Genomic DNA, 24895 nt, shown 5'->3' on the forward strand with positions numbered 1-24895 from the left:
TCGGCTGGGGATGCTCTCAAAGATCTAGTTGATTATATTACTCAGTCTGTTATCAAGTATGTTCTCGTGCTATACGTTGATTTCGAGGGTTCTTTCGATAACGTGTGGCACGAGAGCATACTCTGCTCCCTTAACTAGATCCAGTGCTGATCTTTTGTTTAAGGCCTAGCCATAGCTAGCTATTTAAAGGGCAGAAAAATTGTCGGGTCACAGCATAAAGTTTCTAAGAATGTTACTAGTGAGTGCCGTCAGGGCTCCAAGTTTTGAAATTTAGTGTTAAATATGTGGTTAGGGGTTCCTAACAATGTGTGTCATAGGACAGCTTATGCTGATGACCTGGTAATATATGTGTACCTGGAAAGTCCAGGCAAGAGATACAGGAGTGGATAGTTCAACATACAGTAGACTGTCGGAATAACGGCACATTGAGATTGGATGTATATGTACTGCGCAGATGTCTTGCAGTGCAGAAAAAAAAAAAAGAAAACGGAAAGTCACGTAGTCACTGTATTTGTTTACGTTGGCCATTTTCAAAGTGAATTCGGTACTGATATCACGGATTATACGGCTGTTTTACATTTATTTTAAATTAAAAACCAATCACTATGGCTCCTAAACTTAAACCTCATACAGAGAAGAAATGGATTACGACATTAAAGCTTAGCGACAAACTTGATATAATCCAAACTAAATCCTACATATTTACGTATGCGCGGGCATATGTAAATATGCAGACAGTCACGCGAATGTCCATTTTCGTATGGGCGCGTATACCCATTCACTTATGCACATGACCATCTTGCCAGACATCACTGGAAATGACGATGACCGGCGACGATATCCTCACCGACAGTGTCACACGGGTGCATGTTCATTTACGTATGCGTGCGCATATTGATTACGTATTGGCATGCGTGCGCATGTCACCTTTCGTATGCGCGTGCGCATGTCCATCTTGCTAGACATCACTGGAAATGACGATAACGGGCGACGATATCATCGCCTGCTTCTGGCAGATTCTACCATCTGAAAGAAAACAGGCTAAAAATGGTTGATACCAGCCGGGGCATTGAACGAATCTGTTGCTTATTTCAAATCCGAATTGACCTCGAAAGACTAATAGACGATCCGAAGTACAGAAAAAAAACCGCGATGTGGTTCGCTGAGGTGGTACCCTAGCCCTGTTTTACAAAGCAGTATTTATTCCAGCCATCTCATATGCTGGTCTGGTATCACGGGCAACTATTGTCACAAATCAGAACTTAGCCACCATTCAAAGAGCAATACTACTTAAATTCACCACGGGTGAGGAGATGGGTTCCTGTATCCGGTAGCTTGTTGGTCACTATTTTGTAGACAATTCCCCAAGGGTTAATGTTTCCAGTAGTTCCCACTAAGTGCCTCCAGACCTTTTTCTTGTCTCTTATGAGGGCTGTATACTGATTCCTGAGAGTTCTATAAAAATCTCTCAGTGCATCCACCTCATTTTGTGGCCAAGGTGTTCTGGCTCTTTGAAAATGTCTTCTCGCCTGGAGTACCCTGCTTCTGAGTATAGTCAGTTCGGGGCACACACACAGGGAACTGCCTGCTATCTCGGTTTTTTCCGTGGGATAGAAAATGTACATCGGGATGATGATTTTCGGAGGTGTACTGTATGGAGTAGATTTGTGGGACTCGGCTGCAGACATCACAATTAAACCATTAAAAGCGCTGAATACTGGCTCCTGAAGTGGGCAACCTGGAAGTGTCATCTCCCACCACAGCAGCGCACAACACCGATGGCCAAAGCGCTGAAGTTAACCAGGTTTTCAGCATTAATGCACAAGAGAAGACTCATCTTCACCGAAAAAATGATTGCAGGGAGAATCTCAGCGCCCAACGTTTTGGACACCGTGTACTGGCGGATTCCCCAACCAGCTCTCTGCTCAACTCCCAAGATTCCAGCTCTTCCTTCGAGGCTACATTTTAAAGATCGGTTTCTCCCTTATCAGAAGCTCCATCTAGTCCAATCCCTGGATGCTGACTTGTTTAAAATCATAGATGATAAAAAGTATAGACGGATCATCCTAGATCTGCACCTGGTCTCCACAACTACAACTACCAACTGATCTCAGATCGTTCTGGCTAGGAAGAAACTCACAGGAAACCGGACTCAAGGAAAATATCTTTTGTTATCACAATTTGTATTATTTTCATTATTTTGTATTAGTTTTGCTTCAGTCAATATTATCTGCTATAAGAACTTCTTTTTTTTTTATATACATAATCTGCCTATAATTTAATCTTTATAATCCCGGTGACGTTATCTCTGCCGCTTGTTAACCCCTGGCATGAGGCCGTGAAGGGTATTGTAGGGTTGTGGTATCTGCGTGTACCGGTGTACTTTACAATAAAGATCTTATTTATTTATAAAGTGGACATGTTCTGTGGTCGATTCTGTTCACTGGATGGGATAAAAACCATGGTGTCCTCGCCTGAGACCGACTAACTCAGCCACATTGTGAAAAAGGCCCATAAAAATTCCTCGCATCATTTTCATGGGACTCAAACTCAAGTCTTTGAAGTGAACATTTACAGAAATAGGTCCCCGCTATGGAATACGGATTTATTAAGTTTGATTTCGCTGCTATACAGTTCATTTCAAGTGTAGGTTACCGTAATTCCTTCCAAGGGATCTTTTAAAACCACTTTAATGCCTCATGCTTAGTCACAATTGCAATAAGACATTATTTCCACCACAAATAGATAATTTACTGATTTTATACCACGAGCCGAGGCTTCTTTATTTAAATCATTTAAAATTCCAGTGCAGATTTCCTTTAGGGTAGTCTGCACTGGAATTTTAAATGCATTGACATTTTGTTTTTATAAGACGAACGCAAAACCTATAGGAAACATTAAAAACACATAAATCCCACGTGAAATGGGAACTGTAAGCATAAATCGTTATTGCGTTCAGTTTAATTTTCAGCATTTTCTTTTCGAAGAAAAAAAAAACCACATTCAGTAAAGCTCAACTGTTTTCAAGAGCAGCAGTTTGTTTTTGGTTAGAAATAACCGAAGAGCCGTTTTAATAGCGATTTCGGCCTGAGGGGTATTGAACTTTTATCGGAGCACAGCGGACTGTAGATAGCACGTTCAGCTGACAGCGCTCTGCACGAGAGAGAGAGAGAACACGAATAATTCTGAATAATCCAGGCCCGTGGTACCACTCTTTCAATGGCGAAATAAAAAAGAATCATCAAGGTAATTGTTGATTCTCGCGAAACATGAGCAATTGTTGGAATAATTTCTAGTTTTATTTCTATGAACAAAACATTCTCTAATTACAATGCACGAACATTAAGCAATGTATACCGCAACTTGGAAGCGAGTTTGTTTTTCGATTAACCGCGCATAATTCAAACTTAAAATTCTATTTTTCAGCTAATGTGGGGTTCATTTGAAAGAGATGCTAAATTTAACCATTTTACCAATTCTGGACATTTATCAAAAGTATTTAAAGGCATTTCAATTTAACGTGCGAAGAATTTTATCAAGTCTACTGTAGTGGGTGGGTCCTCACTCGTAGTGTTTTTTTGGTAAAACTTGAAAGCATCCCAAGGTCGAGCATCCGTTATGAACCGATCGTAGTTCACTTTTTCCTCCTGAGTTGCCGGTTCACATATTTTCGATTATGATAAAACTGGCAAACTTAAACTATTGCGAGATGCTTCAGAATTACTTTTATTTCGAGTTATATTTTATAAATAAAGTAGTAATCGGCGTCTCAGGATGGTTATTATTCCAGTAGTCACTAGGATAACCCCGTCAAAACATTTTTCTAGTTTTTCATCCCCAAAAATTTGCCATTCCTCAAACACCTTTCGTACAGAGCGCAAAAACAAACTATTCCATTTGGCATTTATTGCTAACTCAGGTTTAGGACCAACTTTTCAATAAATCAACAAGAATGCGAAAGACTAAAGCTTAATTTTTTTCTCTAGAAAATGAGCTCCAATCAGAATTCAACTATCACTGACCACTTAGTTTACTTTCAAAATAGCCATTTATAGAAACAGCCCATACCTTTAACTCACGGTATTGTTCTTTTATTCTGTCCATTCGTGTATCCAAAAACACACCAAAACCAACATCCTGTAATCCGTGGTGATCAAGTTTCAGCCGTTGGACAACTCCTACAATTTTAAACACGTTTCAATAGATAAAATGCATTCAATAATGGCACGCGACAATGTTTTAATCAATCTGTAACCCCGCAGAAGGCAAAGTAATGTCAAGAACAACCAAGGAGCGAACTGGATTCAACTCTGATTTCCGGGTAGTTGCAGTCGTCGGAAGTATTCAAGGATGGGCGCTGGGGATCTGTTCCGTGATTGACATAAAAGGAATTTGGCAAAATACCGCTGACGTTAAAACCAACGAGCCATATAATTGCGTGCTGATTGCTGCCGAAGAAGGAAAGGGCCGGAATAAACTAGCAGCAAGTTTGAGCAAAGCAAGCGTATCGGCAATAATTATTCGCTAATTGCATCGCGCATTTTTATTCCCTTAGGTTAGAAGATGGAGAAAACAAAATAACTTCCTGAAGTTGAAAGGAATAATAAAATTCTCCATTGGTTATTGGACTAAATTTATAAAGCAGTTCGGGGGTTTTAGCCTGAAAAGATGTGCATATTATTGGCATTGTCGTGAACAATCATTTTTATAAAATTTTAATTTCGCGCGCGTTAATTGTTGAAATGAAAGCGCGTGTTCAACAATTTTAATTCGTCTGCTTCTTTTCCTGAGCAGACGAATTAAAATCAACATATTCTGGGCAGTTTATGGGCAGGATTAGTAATATAAATAACGGTTAATCCACATAGGCATACATTTCTAAATAAAATTGATTTAATTTCAGCGTGATCATACAAAATAAGGTTTCCATGGCTACCATGCAAACGGAATTTAATGAATGCCAAAAATTCTTCGTCCGGTATTAGTAATGTACATTTTCCTCTATTGTTTACCCAAACAGCTTTCACTCGGACATTTTCTTCTTTACTCACACACACAGATACACAAAGAATGGAATTACGACTACGTATCTAATTAAAGCTCGAACACTTCAAATGCACGACATCACTTCGAGTGCCTCTCATTAACCTAGAGCACGATCGACAAGATACTTACCATCATTATCAGCATCAGGGGCATCATTGTGGTGTTAAAGAGATGCGCGCGATAAATCAGGCCTTCTTGAATGACACAAGTCAACGTTCTTGCCACGAGGGTTCGTTCGGATGAATTACTCACCCACCGCCTCCCCGAGGGTTTGAAAACCAGCCAAAACCAAACAACAGCGTCACGACACTACAGCTCCCCGTGTGACACTGAACCACGCGGTGCCAGCCTGCAGCGATCAGACGAACGCAGACGAGGTACTATTGACACGAGCCACTACGATCTGAATGGCTGGTCGGCAGCTGTGAAACGTTTCGCGCAGCGCTTTGGTGTTTGGCAGGGAAGCTACCACGCCCAAGTGAAGGTTGATTTGTTTACCACAAACTTATATAGGCTCGCACAACATGCTCGCGTTCCCGCGCAGCGGCGTTCCAAGTGTACGCGAAGATTCTCGGAAGCCGTAGAAGTAATTAAGCGCGCCGATGGATAACAAATGTATTCCAATCGCGCTTTTTTCTTTTTTTAAATGACAGTTTACGTCACGCGCGCCAATTTCACCACACTGACGCACGTGACGCTAATTTTTTTTTACGTAAGAAAGTGTCCGAGTTTCTTAAGAAATTACTCGAATCTTACTTGCCGGCAGATGTTGTATCGACTTATCGCGCAGGTCGGTCGATAAAACGAAAACTTGTGGATCTCGGGGTAGCCGATCCGGAGGTGTACTGCGAAGACGGAGAAAGATCGCGTTCTTCTTCTCCGTTTACCGTAATCGCCGTAGCGGGCGAACAAAGTTCGTTCCCGTGGGAATGATGCGGTGTAATGCCCAGAAAACAGCTGCCCGACGAGTTTAACGAGCGATCGTTGTACCGGGCAGAGCGTGGTTTGACTTCAACCCAACGAGACACGCTCGTGGGAAACGGGCTGAAAAGTTGTCGGAGGTTGGCTGCCGTTTATTGTAGCGAAAAATTGCGAAATGCCTGTGCACGGGCCGGCACCCGTACGAAATAAATGGTGCCGCACATTTCTGAGAAAGTAATGGGTTCGGTTCAGAACGAACCGAAGACAATTAACGGGATTCGTGGTCGACAAGTTCTAATCAGCGACACGTGCGCCTGTGGGAGGTGAGGGGGGGAGAGAATGCGCGGCGGGCTAGCTCGCGTGGAGATGCTGAAGTGCTGAATGGGTAAACATTTCTGCGGATTACTGGAAGTAGTATTCGTGGAAGATGCTTTTGAGTTTGTTTCGCAATCTAATCGTATCATGGAAAGGGGGGTAGAAGTGTTTTGAAGCAGAGGAAGCATTAGTGGAGTTGAATGCTTTTTTAAGATGAGCAGCCATTAATGTGATGCAGTGAAGACAGCAAAGTTGTTTTCTTCAACAGAAGTACAGCTAGATTTTGTAGCATGAGTGGCATTGTGCAAGCGTGACCCCTTATCTTTCCTCTCTTCGTATTCGTACGATTTCCTTTTCAAGATTCAAGTTTTCTCACCAAATTTGATTCCTTTAGTTTCATAATATTTCTCTCGTTGAACGAAACAAGACGAATCCCATTTCTGTGTGGTTCCAACAAAATGAGACCTGCTTGTTTGAGTTGTTCTGACTGTTCCAGACTGCTTTGTGCGGTACTTGCTTATCTTTTATCTTGCAAAACGACCCGTTTTGACATTTCAATAAGGATTCACGATCCACCTCTGCGAGGTTTAGTTCAAACCCGAAAGGGTGGTGGAGGGAGCCCTCCACCGGAAAGAATTTTAGGAAATTATCAAATTATATGAGCTAAATCGAGGCTATTTTCATATTAAGACAAAGAAAATAATGAAAAACGTTCAAAAACGAAAAAAAACAAAATGAAACGAAAAAAGAAAATAAAAATAAAACGAGGAAAAGAAAAGAAAAAAGAAATTGAAAATTCACATCACTCTTCTCGAATTGATTGTGTTTAGCATTTTGTTTGCCTTACCAATTAATTAATTGGCAAAGCAGGAATATATTTTGGCCATTCTTGCGAAGTCTAATGGTAGCCTCTGGATCGGAACCCATAGATTCGAAATTACTGTTTTAGAAGTTTATCTCATTTAAAAACAATCAACCTCGGTTCCAGGTGGACCTGAGGGCGTTTTGTCGGTTTACGCTTGTATTGAAATCACAAAAACGAAATAAGACATCGTACACGAAAAGTTGGCAACCTTTTATTGTGAGAGGACCAGTCTAAGGTCATTTAAATAATATACTGCATAGATTTCTTCGAATAATAATTGCATTCTTGCAGATAATCTTATAAAACAGCTCAATCTCAGAAAATACACGAAATCATCTCCACAAATGAATTTTAAATCGCACAACAGACGAATTAAAACGTTAATTAAACATTCAAATGAACGGGCTAATGTGTTCCGTGCACAAGCGCGCGCGAGAGAGAGAGAGAGAATGTATAAATAATTCAAAAATAAACATACTACCATAACAGCAAACGCCTTCAGGGAATTACAGAATGACAGTCTATCTAGGACAGCGTTTTGTGCATTCTAACTAATGCCATTCACTATTTAAAACGAAAGTTAATGTGAATTTTGAATAAGCGTCACTGGAATGGTGTCCCCGCGCTATGTATTGAATGAAGGTTGGAGTAAATATTCAAATTCAGAAGTTTTGTTTAAATTGTGCTAGTTGACAAAATAAAATGCCCGAACTTGGAAGTTATCGGATTAAGAACAGTAAAGAAAATAAGGAATACGAAAGTAAGTTAGCTTAAAGATAGAATAAGGCTGGATGTAAATTGAAGACTTGAGAGAAGAGATGAAGCAGAAATGGAGCTTTAATAATGTCATATTTAAGCAATGCAACCATAGATGAAACGAACAACGTATTAACCAATTAGTAAATATGAATGCAACGAGTTAATTTATGCCGTGTGTATTACATTTCAGATGCATTAACAAACATGTACAGACATGTATACTAGCTTATGTAAGGCCGCACTAGAATGTCAGTTCAACTCCACCGGGGCACATTGAGGGAACAAAACTTTGCAGAACGGCTCGAAATGTGTTGTGAAGAGTGTGTGAGCAAAAAAGCAACGATTTTTATGCGCGTATGGAGAAACCATTCATTCCTGCGACCACGCATGGACAATAATTGTAATATTCAGTGTTTCTTCAGCTACAATGTACTTTACACAGCCATTTTGATATGTATGAAATAATAACTTCTGGATTTATATTTGTTCGATTTTAACGAAATTATAGTTTTACAAATCTTTCTAAGAGGTCCAAATGTAAAATTTCTTCAAAATCCATCTATAAGATGTCGATTTATTCCATGAGGACGGAAAAAAGGTAAATTGCCAGATTTCTATTATTGGGATTTTAGTGAAATTCGGAATGACTCTACAAATCTTTTTTAAAAATTTCCAAATATAAAATTTGATGAAAATCCAACCAATGCAAGTCGAGTTATTACATGCGGACGGGCGGACGGATATGGCGAAAATAATAGGCGTATTATGCATATAGTAACGGTCTAAAAAGTAAAAGGAAGCCCATTTTTAGCACTAATTGATAATATAGAGCCACGTTGGTAGTAATAATTAAAATCAAAAATCGAAACCCAATTTTAAGCTACGACAAACTCAAAATTATTCATCTCAGGATAAATAGAATTTTGCTAACTGAAATATTGTAATGATTTTTCTTATCGTATTTTTATCTTCATTAAATTATATTTTGCTAATTCCATCATAAGAACCTGAAGCATTTGCTTATGCCAAACTAAGATTCATCAGCTAACGATTCCTCTCATTCGAGCATCATATTAGGAGAAGAATAAATCATCGTGGTTTGATCCTCAACTTAATTACAAACATCCTCTAACTGCAAAATCTCCCTTCCATTTAGTGATTCCAAAAAGAAAAAAAACACTTAAGTCATGAACCTCCGTAATCTGATCTCTTTGCTTTCACTCTGTTAAACTTTTCCACTTTTCATTTGTGAGTTTAAACCGTTTCCTGAATATCAGGTTTCTGCAGATGCCAGCCTTCTTTGTTTAGTAAAGAGTGTCAGTTTACGAGAGAGGCTTCTTTAATAAAATAGGCTGAAGAGTGCTCTAAACATACATACAACGGCGCAAATTGGACAATGTAATGGATTATCAAACTGGTCAACGTTTGAATGAGTATCCAAAGACATTCTCACGAGAGCTTCTAAATTCCATGCAGGCAGTTCCTCTCTCACAATGTGATTTCGGTGTAATACAACCATAACCTTACCGAAGAGGGATTCGTCCACAGCTTGTACGTTTATCGTGTGCGCTCCAAGGAGAGGAACACTATCACTATGACAACCGAAGTGGACACAAAGAATGAACCTGTGGAGAGTTGATAACACGGAAAAATACAAGCTTAGGCTTGTACCACCGCCGACACTATCCTAATGGGGGAGGCACGTTTACTGAATAGCGATGCTGTTGTTGTCTTAATGAAGAATGCTTTGCAAAGGAAAGTGTCAAGAACTAGGTATCTTGCCTTAATTTAATTTAGAACCAAGAAAGACGTTTACTCAGCACCAATCATGGTTATCTTACAAGGTATTATTTCTTGATGAGATGGGGGAAGGTGAGGAGTACTTTGACAACGTTGTTTTAGCGTGTAATGTTCCGTGTCTTTAACAGGTTAAGATATTCGACAGCTGACGCAAACGTTTCATCCCAAATACCAAAATTCTTTTTTGAAAGGGTGTATTAGGATTAAATTAGCTTTAATTGTATTTAAAATGTCTAGAAATAAAGCAAGCGAATGGAATGTTACGAGTTCTTGATCGGTGAATCCTCGAATCACATTTCCAGGGCCGAAATTTGTTAATCTTTGGTCTAGACTCTGTCTGTTCTAAATTTCAACGATGTACTAGTAGCTATGTTACATCTACGACGCCAAAATTGACGTAGTTCAATTATAACTGCTCCGCATGTTTGTTTACTCTAAAATGTCTTTATGCAAATGAGAAAGAGGGCGCTTCGAATGCTCAGCAAGCCAGAATCTGCCTGTCTGTTCTGCGAATAATAATCTCTCAGGGATTACGTTACAGCTTTGAGACAGAAAGGTGAAAACAGCTAACCGGTTTCAAAATAAATTCTCCTCCAATTCGACCAATATTTTGGGCATATCAATAGCGACAAAATGATGCAAAGAAGCAAGATTATAACAGAATTAGACAAAAAAAAATAATGAACAAAAGTGACACTCAAAAGAATGCTGACCATTACTATTAATTATACTCCAATCATTCACACTACCGAAGGATGGATAAGTCTGAATATTATTGAGCCAGATTCTGAGATGTAATTCGTTGTAGTTTTAATGGTCAATTAAAGAAAAAAAGTTGTAGATGTGAATGTTGTTTCGTCCTTAGCCCAATAAGGACTTCCAAAAACAATTTCCTAAAACAGCATTCCAGGCTGGTAAGTGAGTTCGGGTTTCCAATTCAAAGAAGTCGACTGGAAGCGGAGAATCGGCACAAGAACGACCGATCCATTTATTACGGAAGATACGAGTCTTCGAAACATGGGCAGAATGCGGTCCAAATAGCACCTAGTTAGAAAACTAATCAAGGAACAATGGCAGAAATCAGTCCATTATTGCGAGCGTCTTTCACAGTTAGGTGGCGCTTCATTCTCAAGACACTTAACAGCCGTCAGGAATGTATCATTCGGTAATTAGAAAGGAGGATTCCTTTTTGTTTAAAGCTATCTGTCCTAACTATTCAGCGTGGAACCCCTCCAAAGGATTGTCCGAATACATTCCTCGAACCTTTTCGAGAGAAATTCCGAAGAACAAAGTATTTACGATTGAAACCGGTTTGTTCCAACCCTTCCACAGATGGATTACAATGCTTTGCCTTACGAAAAAGCATCATTTCCATAAATGATAAACTTTATTACTGCCGGAATACGTGTATCCACTGAAGTATTTGGAGAGACCGTTAGGACAAACCTGATTAGGAGTTCACGTGCGTTTCGCAAACAGCGCAAGCAGCTTTAACGTGTGCTCCATTCCGATGTGCTTATAACAGATACGGCAACTTAGACGGGCATTTCGATGCCCGTGATTCAAATCCGAAGTGGAGCAGACCGGTGTCGGAGAGGGTGCTGAAGTAGCAACGCGAGTGTTTTCGGTATCATAAACAAATCTCGTTACGCCCTTTGCATTCGGACAAGCCGTTTTATGAGGTGCACCTCGTGCCTCGAGAGAAACGGCGCTTTTAAGGATCGCATTCCGCGCGTGCTCCGTCATAAATTACCTCCTGAAAGAGAAATACGCCGCGTTTCCCGAAATAAATTTCATATTGTGCACTGCGCGATGGGGAGCGAATGGTGGACTGGAGAATGGATATATCGCCGCTCATCGACTTCCTTGTAATCTGTTCTGTCCCAAGATAGAGAAGAGCGTGTCACACTGATTGTAAACAAGTTATAGTACAATGGCCATAAAGTTAACGTAATAATATTAATCCATCTACAAGAAGATGTAAGTTTCACCATGGATCCGCGATTTACGTGGCTACAAATGACTCAGTGTTGCCCCTCAGTGTCTGAACCATCTCCAGTTCGACTGATGAAATTATGAACATCGAAGAATAAAGTGACTTCTGGACGCATTCATGATCTCTGTTCGGATCTTCTTCCTTTTTGTTGTGCGCCATGTTCTGGATCATATCTGTATGATCCAGAACTGTGAGGTGGCCACTTGGTTTTAAGTGATCTATAGATGTTTCTGCCACTAAAATAATTCGCTAGTGCGGGGTTCTCCATCTCTTTGAAAACTCACCTGATGCAGCACCACTATCTCAAGTATAGGATGAAATTTTTCAACATATTCCTGCGTATTCGTGGATAAATTAACCAAGCGTCCTTTACCAGTTTCCCGAAAAAAGGGGTCCAAATATGGAAGCAGATACGAAATTATACTCCTGTAACTTTCCGTCATAATATGATTTGCCAGTTACCGCTCATGAGTTTTCTTCAGCCCACACAGTATCCAAACGACTTTTAAATAAACTTGGCTTATGTACAATATACAAGAGTTGTTCAAAAATAAGTGTTTGATTTCAGATATTTGTAACAGCATATTGTTTTCATATCACTGAGCAAAAGTACTGTTACTAAAAATATACAAGGGGCTGCTCATAGGGTAACGTATGAAATAATGAACATAAATCGCACTTAAAATTTGTATGATATATGCTCGTTAAGTCTAGAATCGAATAAGGCAAAAAGAGTGCCAGTTGAAATATATGGGCTCTGCGAACTCCAACAAGAAATTTTTAGCAACATTCGGAATACAGCATATAAAATCCTTCAGCATTAAGTCTAGACATTTCCGAAGAGAGACTTCACTCTCAAAGAAGCCTGCCGAGTCCAAAGTTGACACAGAGGGATTTAAGATGCCCGAAGGTTTAGTGTTTCACTCGAAGAACATAGCTCGTTGAAGAACGTGACATAACAAGTACAGGAACAATCACAGAATTGAAATCTGTGAGCTTTGAACTTAATGTCTTTTCTATCACGCTTATTCTTAGTACTCAAGCCCTTGAGAACGCTGAAAGACGAATTAAGGGAACAAATTTCTCCACCTATAACAAATTATCAAGGCCTAAAAGTTCGTGCTTCAAGATCTTTTAAATTAGGCTGGAATTAATAATTAAAGGGTGTAACAAGCTATTGTAAAGTTACAAAGATGATTTCAGTCTTTAAGATGCTGAGAAAAATGTACCTTAAAATTAACGAACGGTAAAGTGAATTGTATTTATAGACAATTTATTCCTGTTGAGCCGTTATTGTATGCCACCAGTGTGGCGCTTTCATTGATCGTGATTCCACTTGGTTGAAATAGAGTCCTTGGTGATCCAGAAAAAAAATACTGTGTGTATATATATATATATATATATATATAAAAAAGAAAAACCTTAATGGTGTAGAGCATAGCCCAATTCTTCTTTGGTGGCATAGATGAAATATTTCCACTGCATGCTTCTTACTTTGTTTACAGCTTTTAATGTTGGCGCCATGATTCATTTCCAGCAATAATATACTCCAAAAATACCTCCATCCCCCACGTCCGCTGGCAACATAAGGTATTGCAGACATACCCCATGCGCAAAGGACTCGCAGGACCCGACCCAAGGTAGCGAAGGAACCCGCTCAAGATTAATACCACGGACCTGACAATTCACTTTTCACTTTTAATTACCAAACCCCTGGCAGGGGGGAGGCGACTTTTTTCCCTCACTTCCCTGCCGTTTTTTTCCCTCCCTTCTTAGCCACGCTCCCTTGCGTGGCCCTTTGCCTCCACTTCCGGACGGGAAGGGGAGGTGACTTCTGGGCTCCTTCCCCCTCTCTTCTCTCTGGTGGGGCATGGGTCTGCTCCACTGATTTGGGGGTCATCTTCTCTGTGTACCCCTTATTTCTGTCTTTTCCCCCAGCCCTCCCCACCCCCTCTCTCTAACTTACAATTACTAATGTCTGAACCACTGTTAAATTGCTTGAGCCCTACACCCAAAAACTTAACATCTATTCGCATAAATAGTACTCCTTTTGGCTGACCCCTATCTATAAGGGTTTTTTTTTTTGTTTATTATTATTATTTATTTATTTTTTTTAAGGTCCTAGCCACTGAAATCTCAGGAAATTAGGTGGCAGGACCTGCCTGAGTAAGTAACTATAATAGTCGTGTACCTGGTCTGCCTCCACGAGGCAGAGTGTAGACAACAAAATCCATACACTTTTAAACCTCTGGCATTGACAGTGTTCTGTTTCACACCCACAATGTATACTACGCGAAGCTGGGGGAAACCCCAGGTGCCGTTTGACACTAAACACACTACATCATGCGCATATTTTCTTTTGGTAGTAAAACTTCGGGCACAGATATTCTTAGAAATACAAGGTGTCGTGGATTTTACTGCAAATGATAAAAACACTGGTATTTAATATCTTCAAATCTCACGAAGTGTCAATAAAATTCGGTAAGTCATCGACCTTCACAGTTGTTGCACTGTTAAAGACACGATGTAATTTTCTGTGTTAGTGAGTTCATGAGGAATCGACGACCGACCTTGTATAATTTGCATGATGGTGGCAATTGGCAGAAAGTTTGAGCGACCTTGTTGCAAACTGTCCATATTGATGAGATTTTTTAATAGCCTGTTGTATTTAATACGATTTTAAAACTAAGCACAAGTACACTACAGAAGCAATCCATCTGCAGGACATTGCAGAAATTACTTTTTTTTAAATTATCTGATCTGTGCATCGTGATTTTCTTTCATCTGGATTATCAGATAGTGGCATTACGTTTTGGAAATATGTGGATGTTTTATACAAGTTTGAATACGCAGTGCTAGAAATTGTCCTTGTGTTGTGTGCGCATGGATTACTAAAGAAATAAACGACAGATATAGTTGCGGAAAGTTTACTAGTCGTTGTGAAACTGTGTACCAAATTTCACTGAAATCAGGTGCGTGTATTTTATGCATTCCTCATCAGACCTAAACTACAGCGTTGCTCACATTTGGAAACAGCCATCCTCTCACTCTGGTAGGTCATCACAAATACCGACAGAGGTCCAATAAACGCTTATGCCACGCAGAATGTAATTCTGATTACAGTGGTTTGACTATTTCCAGAAAATGAGTACAACTCATTATTCGAAGGGTTCCACTAGTGATCTGCTACTCCTGTATAAACTACAGTGGAGCCTCATAAATCCGGCATCCTCGAGGCACACCACATGCCGGATTTTTGAATATTCTGATCTTCTTAAGTCCGGTCAGCCTATTTTCCCCTCTGCCTTTCAAACGTGGGCTACTCCCCCATCCTGGAGGAAAGGATCAAAAAGTGCCAAATTTATACGTTTCTGACTATTTCAAAATCGATATTCCGGATTTAGGAGGGTGAGGAATTCAACTTAACGACCTCTACACCTACACTATAGAGCCATCTGTTCGACTAAACGAACGTCACTCGATAACTGTCACATCAAATTGAAAAGCGAATTCTACAGACGAAACTTTGTTCTGCACTAAAACTCTTCCTCCTACAAAGGCTGCCACAAGCTTGTCAAGCTCGTGATCAAATTTCTGTAGATAGATTTTATTTTTTCAATAAAATCAGGTGGGTACGAAAATCGATAAATTGTTGTCGTCCATATAGGACACTCAAAATTTGTCTATTTTTATGCCCACCTACAATGTCACATTTTTCTTAAACCTCGATGAAGAAGATTGTATTTGGGAGAAGGAAAAGATCTTCAGGCTTGAAAATCTTTTGGATGAGAGACCATAAGTTCAGTCCCAAAATTTTGTACATGCTTTACAGCAATTTAAATTTTGTGATCAATGCGTTATTATAATAATAATGTATGCATATTTGTTTCGTTTTTTTTTAGTGATTTTTTGTTTTATTTTTTATTTCCCATAATCGTCTGTTGTAAGCTCACATGATCAGTATTTCTCTATAAAGAAACTGATCCTAGAAAACTACACGAATCACGGATAGAGTTTGACTAACTACAGTACCAGCTGACCATTAGGTTTCGCAGCCCAAATGAACTGGAAATGTGTTATCCGGTTGTCCCTGAAGAGGCAGTTTTCCCATCTCCAACGAAAAGAAAAATGGCATGGCTAGTATTACTTAATTTTTGAAAGGAGCGCGCGTACACGTACGCACTGCTATAGCGTCACGTTCCAAGATTGATTCATTTAGGCTGAATAAGAAATACATGTTTTCATTTAATATTTATCAGAAATATGTTTGGCAATTCCGAGGATTATGCATGCGCGTGGATTGCGTCATGCCAGACAGTTTATTTTAATTATTGAAGAAGGAATTTAGTATTAAATGGTATATAATGATGGAAGGAAGCAAAATGATTCTGTATCCGTGAGTAAAAGAACTCTCATATTATTCCCATCTTAAATTTCTTATCTAATTATTCCATGAATTTTGCCAAACTCTTCACCTTGGCCACCCTTTTCAGCCAGCTTGTTCCAAAACACGCTGTCAGTGTGTTTTGGAACGTTTTGGGGGTTCCAACTTGCGGGGACAGTCTGCAAAATATGTCCTTCTGAAGGACAATGTTCGCAGGATGGAGGCTTGTGGGAGTAATATTGCGCTCTATGGCCGAAGCCAAGGCAAAGGAAGGAAAGGACTGTAAACTTCTTGTATTTGAGCGCACTTTATCCAAGGTAACTTCTATCGTTGTTGAGCAACTTTTTGTAAATTCTTGGACTCAATTGACTGCGCTTTTTTGTCTTTGTGTTAAAACGAAAAATAGTTCCCTTTGCAACTTCATCCTGAGAGAATCCGTAGTCCTGTAAGTGTTTAAAGTTAGTCTTCAATGATTTTCTCCTTAGTAAGATCCGTGGTACATCGTAAATAAGTATCGTTCGATTAGAAATTTTCGGCAATATGAATTTCCGAAAATATAAATACGAATTTTCAGCTAGTTGAAAAAAGACGCCAACTTCAAAAATCACCTCAGAAGACGCAATGCACGTTTAATCTTCCTGTTTACGGTTTCTAAAACACCACCTTTATTTCAGCTCAAACGAAGGGCCTTCAGAGAATCTTTAAAATTTTGTTTAAGGGTGTTTTGGCGACTTTGTCCTTTATCTAATGACTAGTTTTCAGTTCGAAAGTATCAGAAGCTTTTAAAATTATTACATTTTGTTTGAAGTTAAACTTGATATAGCTCTGATGATTTTGGAGGCTCTATGAGAATAATCGTCATTGGCATAATGGAAGGGATGTCCGTTTTCAACGCCTGTGCATAGGAGAATTCCGTTTGTGCAGCCTGTTTTCCAGGTGGGCCCATTTGTCCGTAATGAAGTTCCTAGCCGCCTTTGTGACTTTACTTGAATTACTTACAAGTTAGGTATTCAATGAGTTCTCTCTTCAGTCTTGTTACAACGACACAGAAAGGGGAGACGTCATTGCCCCCCAATTCATCACCAAGCGTAGCATCACTCCCTCCTTCCTCTAAAAAAAAACAAATTCCGCTTAAGAAATAAGAACTCATCTGTGCCATCACTTCACCATATTAATGACTCCAACTTTTCTTTAAGGAACGTTATCTTTTCTCACGAGAAGCTGTCATCAGGGAGTAATTTTATTTGACCGTCACCATTAAAACAAAAGAAAAAAAAAACACTCATAACGTTCCCCCTAAGCCTTCGTGATGTATTATTTAGTTCGTCCCGTGATAAGAGCTCTCGGATCTCCAGTGCCATCTGTACAAGCTTGTTAGAACATTTTTCTGTTGCTTATCCCAAGCGTTTTCCCGTCATTCACGTTATGTTGTTTCTTTCATCCTCCCTTAGGAATCCATTCTCCGAAGGAAATAGTTTGCTCCGATAACCGTGAGTGCAGCAACACAGCGCCGAGATACTGGAAGCTAATCTCCTAGATACAACGAGCGCATCCATGGAGGATATTAGGCTTCTCTTGTTTGTTGTTATTTTTGTTATTTTTTTGGTTTTTAGGAGCATTAGCAACTAAGGCCATATTGCTCCGGGATATGCGGTGGTCATTCCCTGACCTTTCCGCATCCTCCGTATTTGGTGGTGACGGGCTCGAACCCCGGTCTAATCAAGAAGCGTGTGCTACGCACTGCTGCTCCTTCCCACCTGGCTACGGAGGCGTAGGCTTCTCTTCTGTCCTCGAGGTGATGGATAAGACGACGAAAGAAAGTTCATCGTCTTATGTGTTAGACAGAGGGGATTTCCAACGAACGGAAAATTCGTACTAAGAGAAAGGGAAAATAAATTCTTCAGGTTCACGGCGAGGTCTCATTGTCGATTAATGGTAGCAAGAAGAGCGATTAGTAATTTCTGTGTTCAGGAAATGTTTTTAAAACAGCGAGAGTGCATACGATATTGGAGATTCTGCGGGTTGGTGAAAAACCCATGGTAAATCTTTTTTTCCCCTATCCTATATTTTATTGATGTATGAATAAAGAAAATTTATTTACAGTCACCATTCACACGGCAAAAGAAATGTTAATTTTATTTTTAGGGTAGATCTCCGGGGTTACTAGTCGCTTGTCTTTACTGTCAAATATACTCTTCAACACGATAGCTAAAAGGGATTAAGAATAAACGATTATCAGTTGGGGGAAGCTGAGACTCGCGCTCCTAAATTAGAATGAGAAGGATTTAAAGTTATTTATCCCAAGGCCTATCTCTCGTATCCTGGACAATAATTGGAAGAAACCCCAAGGAAGGTTTCTGTCCAGGTCAGCTGGATTACTTCGAGGCAAGCAAAGCCATCACAAGTGAGTGCACAATATTTGAAAATTGAATGCATTCCATCGATCATTTTGCATTTGTAGAATGTAAACCTTCACCTGAGTCCAAGACCAATAGGCTCGGACGATAGAGACCATAAAAACCACATTTAAAAGGTTCGTACTGTCCAGACAAGCAACTTTAGTCTGGAGAAGAGAAACGAATCCGGATCTTTCGATATATTCAGCAAGTAGGAAACTCTGGTTGGAGATTTTTCTGATGCATCATTCAGTTTGCCACTTCATACAGTAAATCGCGTATTATAAGTGGTGAACCCAATTATTCTTCACTGGTTCGTGACAAGTCCTTATCACTCAAGTCCTAACAGAAAAAAGCAGCAACGTGCGAATACACGAAATGAAAACGAATGATTCAGTGGTATTTCAATAGCGAATCCGTCGCAGGGGACGCGTGCCTTTCCTCGAGAACCAAAATATGCTAAAATACCGAGTCGGTTATTTGGATCACCGGATCTGTCGAAGCAACAAATCAAAGACCAACTTAACGTGTCGGGAGTAGCTATTTTGATCTCGTGAAAAGTAGTTTAAAAACAGTGTCTTGTGCGGAGGATCCTTTCCTTCTGATATTCGACACAAGCTTCGCCACCTGTTAGTCGGCAAATAAATGACGGACCATAAATTGCATTGGTGTCTAAAAGCAGCTTATAAAAATCTCCTTCCAATGCCGCGAATATTTCATTTAGACACGGGAAAGGAGCGCTGGCTCCTTATTCCAGTGGCATGTTGACAATGAGTAATTGTGCATCTCTGATAACATCGTGCAGCGTCGTGTTCTGTCGTTTTTAACACGGCAGCAAAGAATGAAATTAGCTTTCGAAGTTTAAGAAAGAAGAAAACCCATGAAGTAGTGAATCTTAAAGTAGTAAATCAAGGTATCTGAAAATTCTACGAGAAAGAAACAAGTTAGAAAGAGATAACTCTTATTCACAAGCAATGTGCAATCAGAGTATTCTCAGACCCTTGTGAGAACGTGCGAAATGCTATCAAATGGACTGTCACATTCTCAATTGCATCGATCGCAACTCAAGAATAATTTAATATCCTCAACAGCGAAATATATATTGTTAGTTAACGTATCCCTGAAAGAATTGCGTCAGATATCTCAGTAGATCGATTTGTAATTTTGATTCTACACTTACTGGATTGAACTCTCCTTAATCGCTCTGTTGAGGTTCGCAAATCGAGGATGGCCTTTGATATAAAACAAATTACAGGAATTGGCTAGATTTTAAACCTGACTGCTATACTTCCTATTCAGCCAAAGTCTGTTTTTCTGCTCCAAAATACAACAAAATCTATAATCTCTTTTCAGTCCATACACGAAGATGAAGTTCAGTTTGTTCCTACCAATCTTTACTGACTACTAATTATTTAATTCATCGAGCTCCCTCCAGACCTTGATTTGAAAACGGAATTCGTGATTTTTTCCAGGGGTTCCCTCCTCAATGGTCTCTACATCAATGACCTGGTTCTCAGGCACAGACTTTCCAAGGTATATTAACAATATGCAAAAATTTTCCCAACTGGAAGTTGTCAATTCTTATAAGCTGATTGCTCTTTTTATAACTGGGTGCGATGAAACGAATGATTGGGCCCAGTTGCTCAATTCGGTTCTATTTAAACAAATGCAGAGATTTATTTTACCATAAAACACGTGGAGCAGTTACGATTTATGCTTGTTTCATACAATGTCAAAATATAATACAAAAGTCAGCACAAGTATATTTCGTACAAATACAAAAATATTTTGAATTGTTCCTTTCTTTGTTTATACATTTCATACATGTCACACTTCTTTGAACCGAAAATAAGAAAGCAAGTTGTGTAACCCTTCAGTATTCGGGTTTATTGTAATCTTACTTAAATTCCTTTTTTTTCATGTATTAATTCGCCGTAAATACTTTTCTTGTCTGTGAAGCTTAAATTAAATAAATACTTTCGAAAAGCTCACTTGCATTAATGAACTAAACACCCTTCCTCCAGTTCATTAAGCGAACTCATTAAAGTGTCAGAAACAAGAAGACTCTCTCCAAGAAACTAAACTCGCATTCGTGTTTTTTCGAGCATTCCATATACTGTTCACCCCCCTCCCCTATTTTTATTCGCTGTACTTTTAGAAGATGTGAAAATACCAGGCACGCTATCCGATTGCTGATAGAATAGTTGTGGTGTGTCCGGTATAGCCTTTCAGAGCGCGTGTTACACATTCTATATGGCAATATTTGAAAATCGATCGCCACGAAGCCTTGAGGGGGTGTGAAGAAAAAATAAATAAACACGAAACGTGCTACAGGCGCCTACGAAGTGCTTTTCTTTACTCTCGAAGAATTCAGGCTATGCGTGGTGTAAAAAATAGAAAACAAAACTGTTTACACGCATAAGTGTGTGTGAAAGAAAAAAACAGAGAGAGATTGTAAAACTAATTTGTGATTTTAATTTCGATTCTTTTGAAAGACGATCAGAAATTTCAATTATTTATAGAACGGGCTCTAGGAGGCCCCTTCTATAAGCCTATTGGGGAGGCTGTTGTTGTTGTTATTTTAGTTTTTAGGAGCATTAGCAACTAAGGCCATATTGCTCCGAGATATGCGGTGGTCATTCCCTGACCTTTCCGCATCCTCCGTATTTGGTGGTGACGGGCTCGAACCCCGGTCTAATCAAGAAGCGTGTGCTACGCACTGCTGCTCCTTCCCACCTGGCTACGGAGGCGCCGGGGAGGCTGTAGTAGCATACGTGATCATAAATATCTAATATACGAGTTCGAATCCCTATCCAATGAAAATGCACACACGACTGAATTATATCGGCTGCCATAAAACATTACTATTTTATAGTGAACGGACAGAAATCATGGGATACTACCAAGAACGGGTAGGCCTACCTTTCACTCGGATAAGGACAGTCACGCGGCGTTGAGTCCATTAGTTCACGAAAGCGTTCCACAGGTATTTCATCCATGCTCGCTGCATCGCTGTCCTTAACTCCATCGCATTCCTGGGTGGAGGATCCAAAGCTGAAACGGACCTTTCCGCTGCATCTCAAAGATGCTCCACAGGGTTCATGTCCGATGAACGGGGAGGCCATTCCATTGTGCTAAAATCAGCGGAATGCTCTTGGAACTATGTTCTAGTCACCACAGCTCTGTGGGGAAGCGCATTGTCCTGTTGGAAGAGTTCATTGACCTGAGGGTGGACGGTGACAATGAAGGTGTGAAGATCTTACAAATATAATAGAAATATCTATTTGGCTAGAATAAATCCAGGAAGGGCTATGCAAAGGGAGTATTAAGTTAAAGAGAGTAAGTATTAAGATTGGATATTTAGTTTTAATGTTAAAAAAGTTAAAGTTGGAAAAACACTGGATTTAGAAATGGACAGTTTTAGATGTGTGAATTAAAATAGCGGCTAAAGGTAAACGAGTAATTTAAATAAAACAAGAGAACAAACAGAGACAGCGCAATGACTAGAGAAGGGGTGCCATTTTGTGAACAGGTGAGAAAACGATTGCTGAGGACAAGAACAACAGGACCGTGAAATGGGATTTAGGAAGTATCATAGGTCCCAATTGAACGCGCCCCACACCATTACCGACCGTCCACCTGCCTGAACAGCTCCTTTTTGACATGAAGTATGCATAGCTTCATGCGGTTTCCGCCAGACCAGGAGACCCGTTTCCAGTCATCCAAGGTCCAGTGCCGTTGTTTTTCCGCCCAGTTGAGGCGTAGAGTCCTGTGTCCTGGTGTTAGCGATGGGAATCTGTGGGTCGGCGGCTCCGATAACTTACTGCAGCTAATGATCACCTGATGGTGTTGGTGGAGACGTTTCTGGCACCTCTCTCGTTGAAGTCGGTGGTGATTTGTGCCACTGTCGCTCTCCGATTGGCTGAAACAATGCGAGACAGACGTCGATGGCCACGTTCATCCACCACCGTTCTCCGTCCACAGCGCTGACCACGATGAGATGTTATTCTGGAAATGGCGTATTGTATTCCCGATACACTCTTGATACTGTCGAATGGGGGTAGTGCAATTTCTGTACCACCTCCGAGATAGTGACCCATGCGTCGCACCCACTATCATCCCTCTTTCAAAGTCGGTTAACTCACGACGTTTATCTATACTGACATCGAATTACCGTCCACGTAAATGCAGTGCACCTATATACCCACCAAGCGGTGGGTTCGTCCACTAGCGAGAGGGGTGGTACATCGCATTGCCCACGCACCAGGTATCCCATAAATTCTTTCCTTTCAGTGTATATTTATAGTCACTTATCTGTTGCTATTGTTCTGCTAAGCGTGACAGAGTTGTTAGAATTAATGTTGAGCGAAAAATAAATTAAAAATGGACTACTTTTGGCTTCCTTGTCAGTACTACTAAGTCCATTGTGATAGTCGACTAGATTTAATTATCGATGGAGCGTATGTATATAGCGCTTAGAGGCGAAAACACAGTTGACTCGACCGTTTTTTGTATCGCGAAGAGGCGAAAAAAGCGATTTCTTTTCGAAAATTTAAGAAACTGCATGGAGCTGTCAGCAGCGTTGTAAAATTAGGTGGCCGCCTGATATCGGAAAATGGCAAAGAATGCAGGTACGGGAGTGTTAGTTCGATATGTTGGCGCCATGTTTTCTTCCGCTATTGGATTAAAGGCGCAAATGTGCGTTTGATGTAGTTACCCGATTCAAAGCAGAGTCTGTCAGCCGTCGGAGCTGAACGAGGATGAAGCCAGCGCCCGAAGCTAATGTCGACTTGCTCGAGATTTGCTGGGCTTTAAAAGAAAAGGGTGGAAAAGGTGAAAGAGGAAGGGGTATGAACGTGGTGGGAGGGAGAAGGTTACGTTATAGAAATGATAAAAATGTTGGACAAGCGCAGAACAAAAGCTGTAGCAAATACACGCTGAAGGGAAATCGAAACAGCACGTGCGATGAAATTGCACTGCGCCAAGAATGGGTTGGATAACGGAAAATGAAATGGTTTGTTTGAAAACGTCATAATTTTAATTGGGAGGGAGGAGAAGGGGGTTGTCTGCTCCACGGAACTTGTATGCCCTTTTCATTATTAACAATTAGGATTCCTTCAGAATCGACGATAAAGATTAAACCACGTGACTTGAGATGTCCACCGTTTTCAGCGCACATCTTCACTCTGTTTACAGTGGGTGTGGCCCGTTCATTCGACATTGCAACATCATTCCGGTTTGAGATCGTAGTATATTATGATGCATTCGAGATTAATCGCAAAGCACTCGCCTGGGAGATAAGACTAATATATCGAGGGTTTATGGCAAGGAGTTGCCATTCTGCTGCTCGTAAGCCTAGTTACGAGGATCTTGCAAGCAATGTTCACAGCGGGAGGGTTATAGAGGATGAAGGTCTTTCCACGGGATGCTTAGACTCACTTTCCATATTTTAAGCGAGGCTTACGGGAATACGAATGCAGTGAAGTACGCGAAGATGAAATTCCACAACTTCGTCGTGTGGAGAACTGTACTCCGAAGGGGCATCGTTTAGCGGGCACGTGCTGTTTACACGAACAGCACGTGCTGATTATCATTTGGATGCGCGAGACACGTAGGCATTTACGAAGGCAGCGCATTTAGAAAAGTACAGCAATTTTTTATGTCTTGCAAGTACCAGAAGTTCTGTATCCGGAGTGGGGAGGGGAGTTAGAATGGACTTTCCAAATTCATTTTAAAATCACGAAGTAACTGCACGGATACAAATATACTGCCAGTCAGGAATAAGTTGATTCTATCCCATGAGCCTTCATGATGGAGGGAAATCCTCCCCCTTCCGTTTGGGATCAGAATGTTGGGGGGGAATCATCTGGACCTTCCACTTTTTCCAGAAATGTCTCCATTAAAATATACGGCATCACGTGCCAGGAATTTTACTTATTTTACCTTAAGTTGTGTACATCAAGAGGTTTTTTGTTTTATTTAGTTAAAAGTGAATCTAAACAAGTTGTAATTAGCATAATATTTTATAACTGTGGTGACTTTGTACGTTATCCATTACTCTAAGATAACCCAGTAGGGAAAAAACGTGTGGGGGGAAAAAACGTCGTGTTCTTCGTGATGTTGAAGGGTATCGAGTTAGCGGACATAATGGGGATACTAATTGCACGAGAAACATTACCTCAGGAGCAAAGAAGACTGATTTATGGAAAATCAATATCAACTACCACTGTAGTTCCGCTAAAGGAGTTTTTCATATCTTATACTTCCTGATAAACTCTAACAACCATCAAGCTTCGTAATTAAAATTTCTTTTAAATTCATACCAAAAAAAAAAGTTAGTGTTTTACCAATTTTTTCCCCAGCATAGTTTTTCACCTGGAATGCGAATTAAATGATGAAACGCTTGAGTTCAT

General features: G+C 40.1%; 1 protein-coding gene across 4 annotated transcripts in view; it reads right to left on the bottom strand.

Annotated features, from left to right (window-relative positions):
- The window catches only part of LOC150084525 (protein king tubby 1-like), a 310610-nt gene that overhangs the window by 108539 nt on the left and 177176 nt on the right, over positions 1–24895 (bottom strand). Inside the window, exon 1 of one of the 4 annotated variants that reach the window (XM_090375285.1) lies at positions 5176–5495. The exons of the other annotated variants lie outside the window; for them this stretch is intronic. Coding sequence (XP_090231411.1) covers positions 5176–5202 — 27 coding nt within the window. The 5' untranslated portion in view covers positions 5203–5495. Of the gene's footprint in view, positions 1–5175; positions 5496–24895 lie in introns of those variants that run through there. 4 annotated transcript variants of the gene reach the window in all.

Source organism: Mastigoproctus giganteus, chromosome 6 (assembly GCF_048544385.1).
Source record: "Mastigoproctus giganteus isolate SK-2022 chromosome 6, ASM4854438v1, whole genome shotgun sequence".
Lineage (NCBI taxonomy): Eukaryota > Metazoa > Arthropoda > Arachnida > Uropygi > Thelyphonidae > Mastigoproctus > Mastigoproctus giganteus.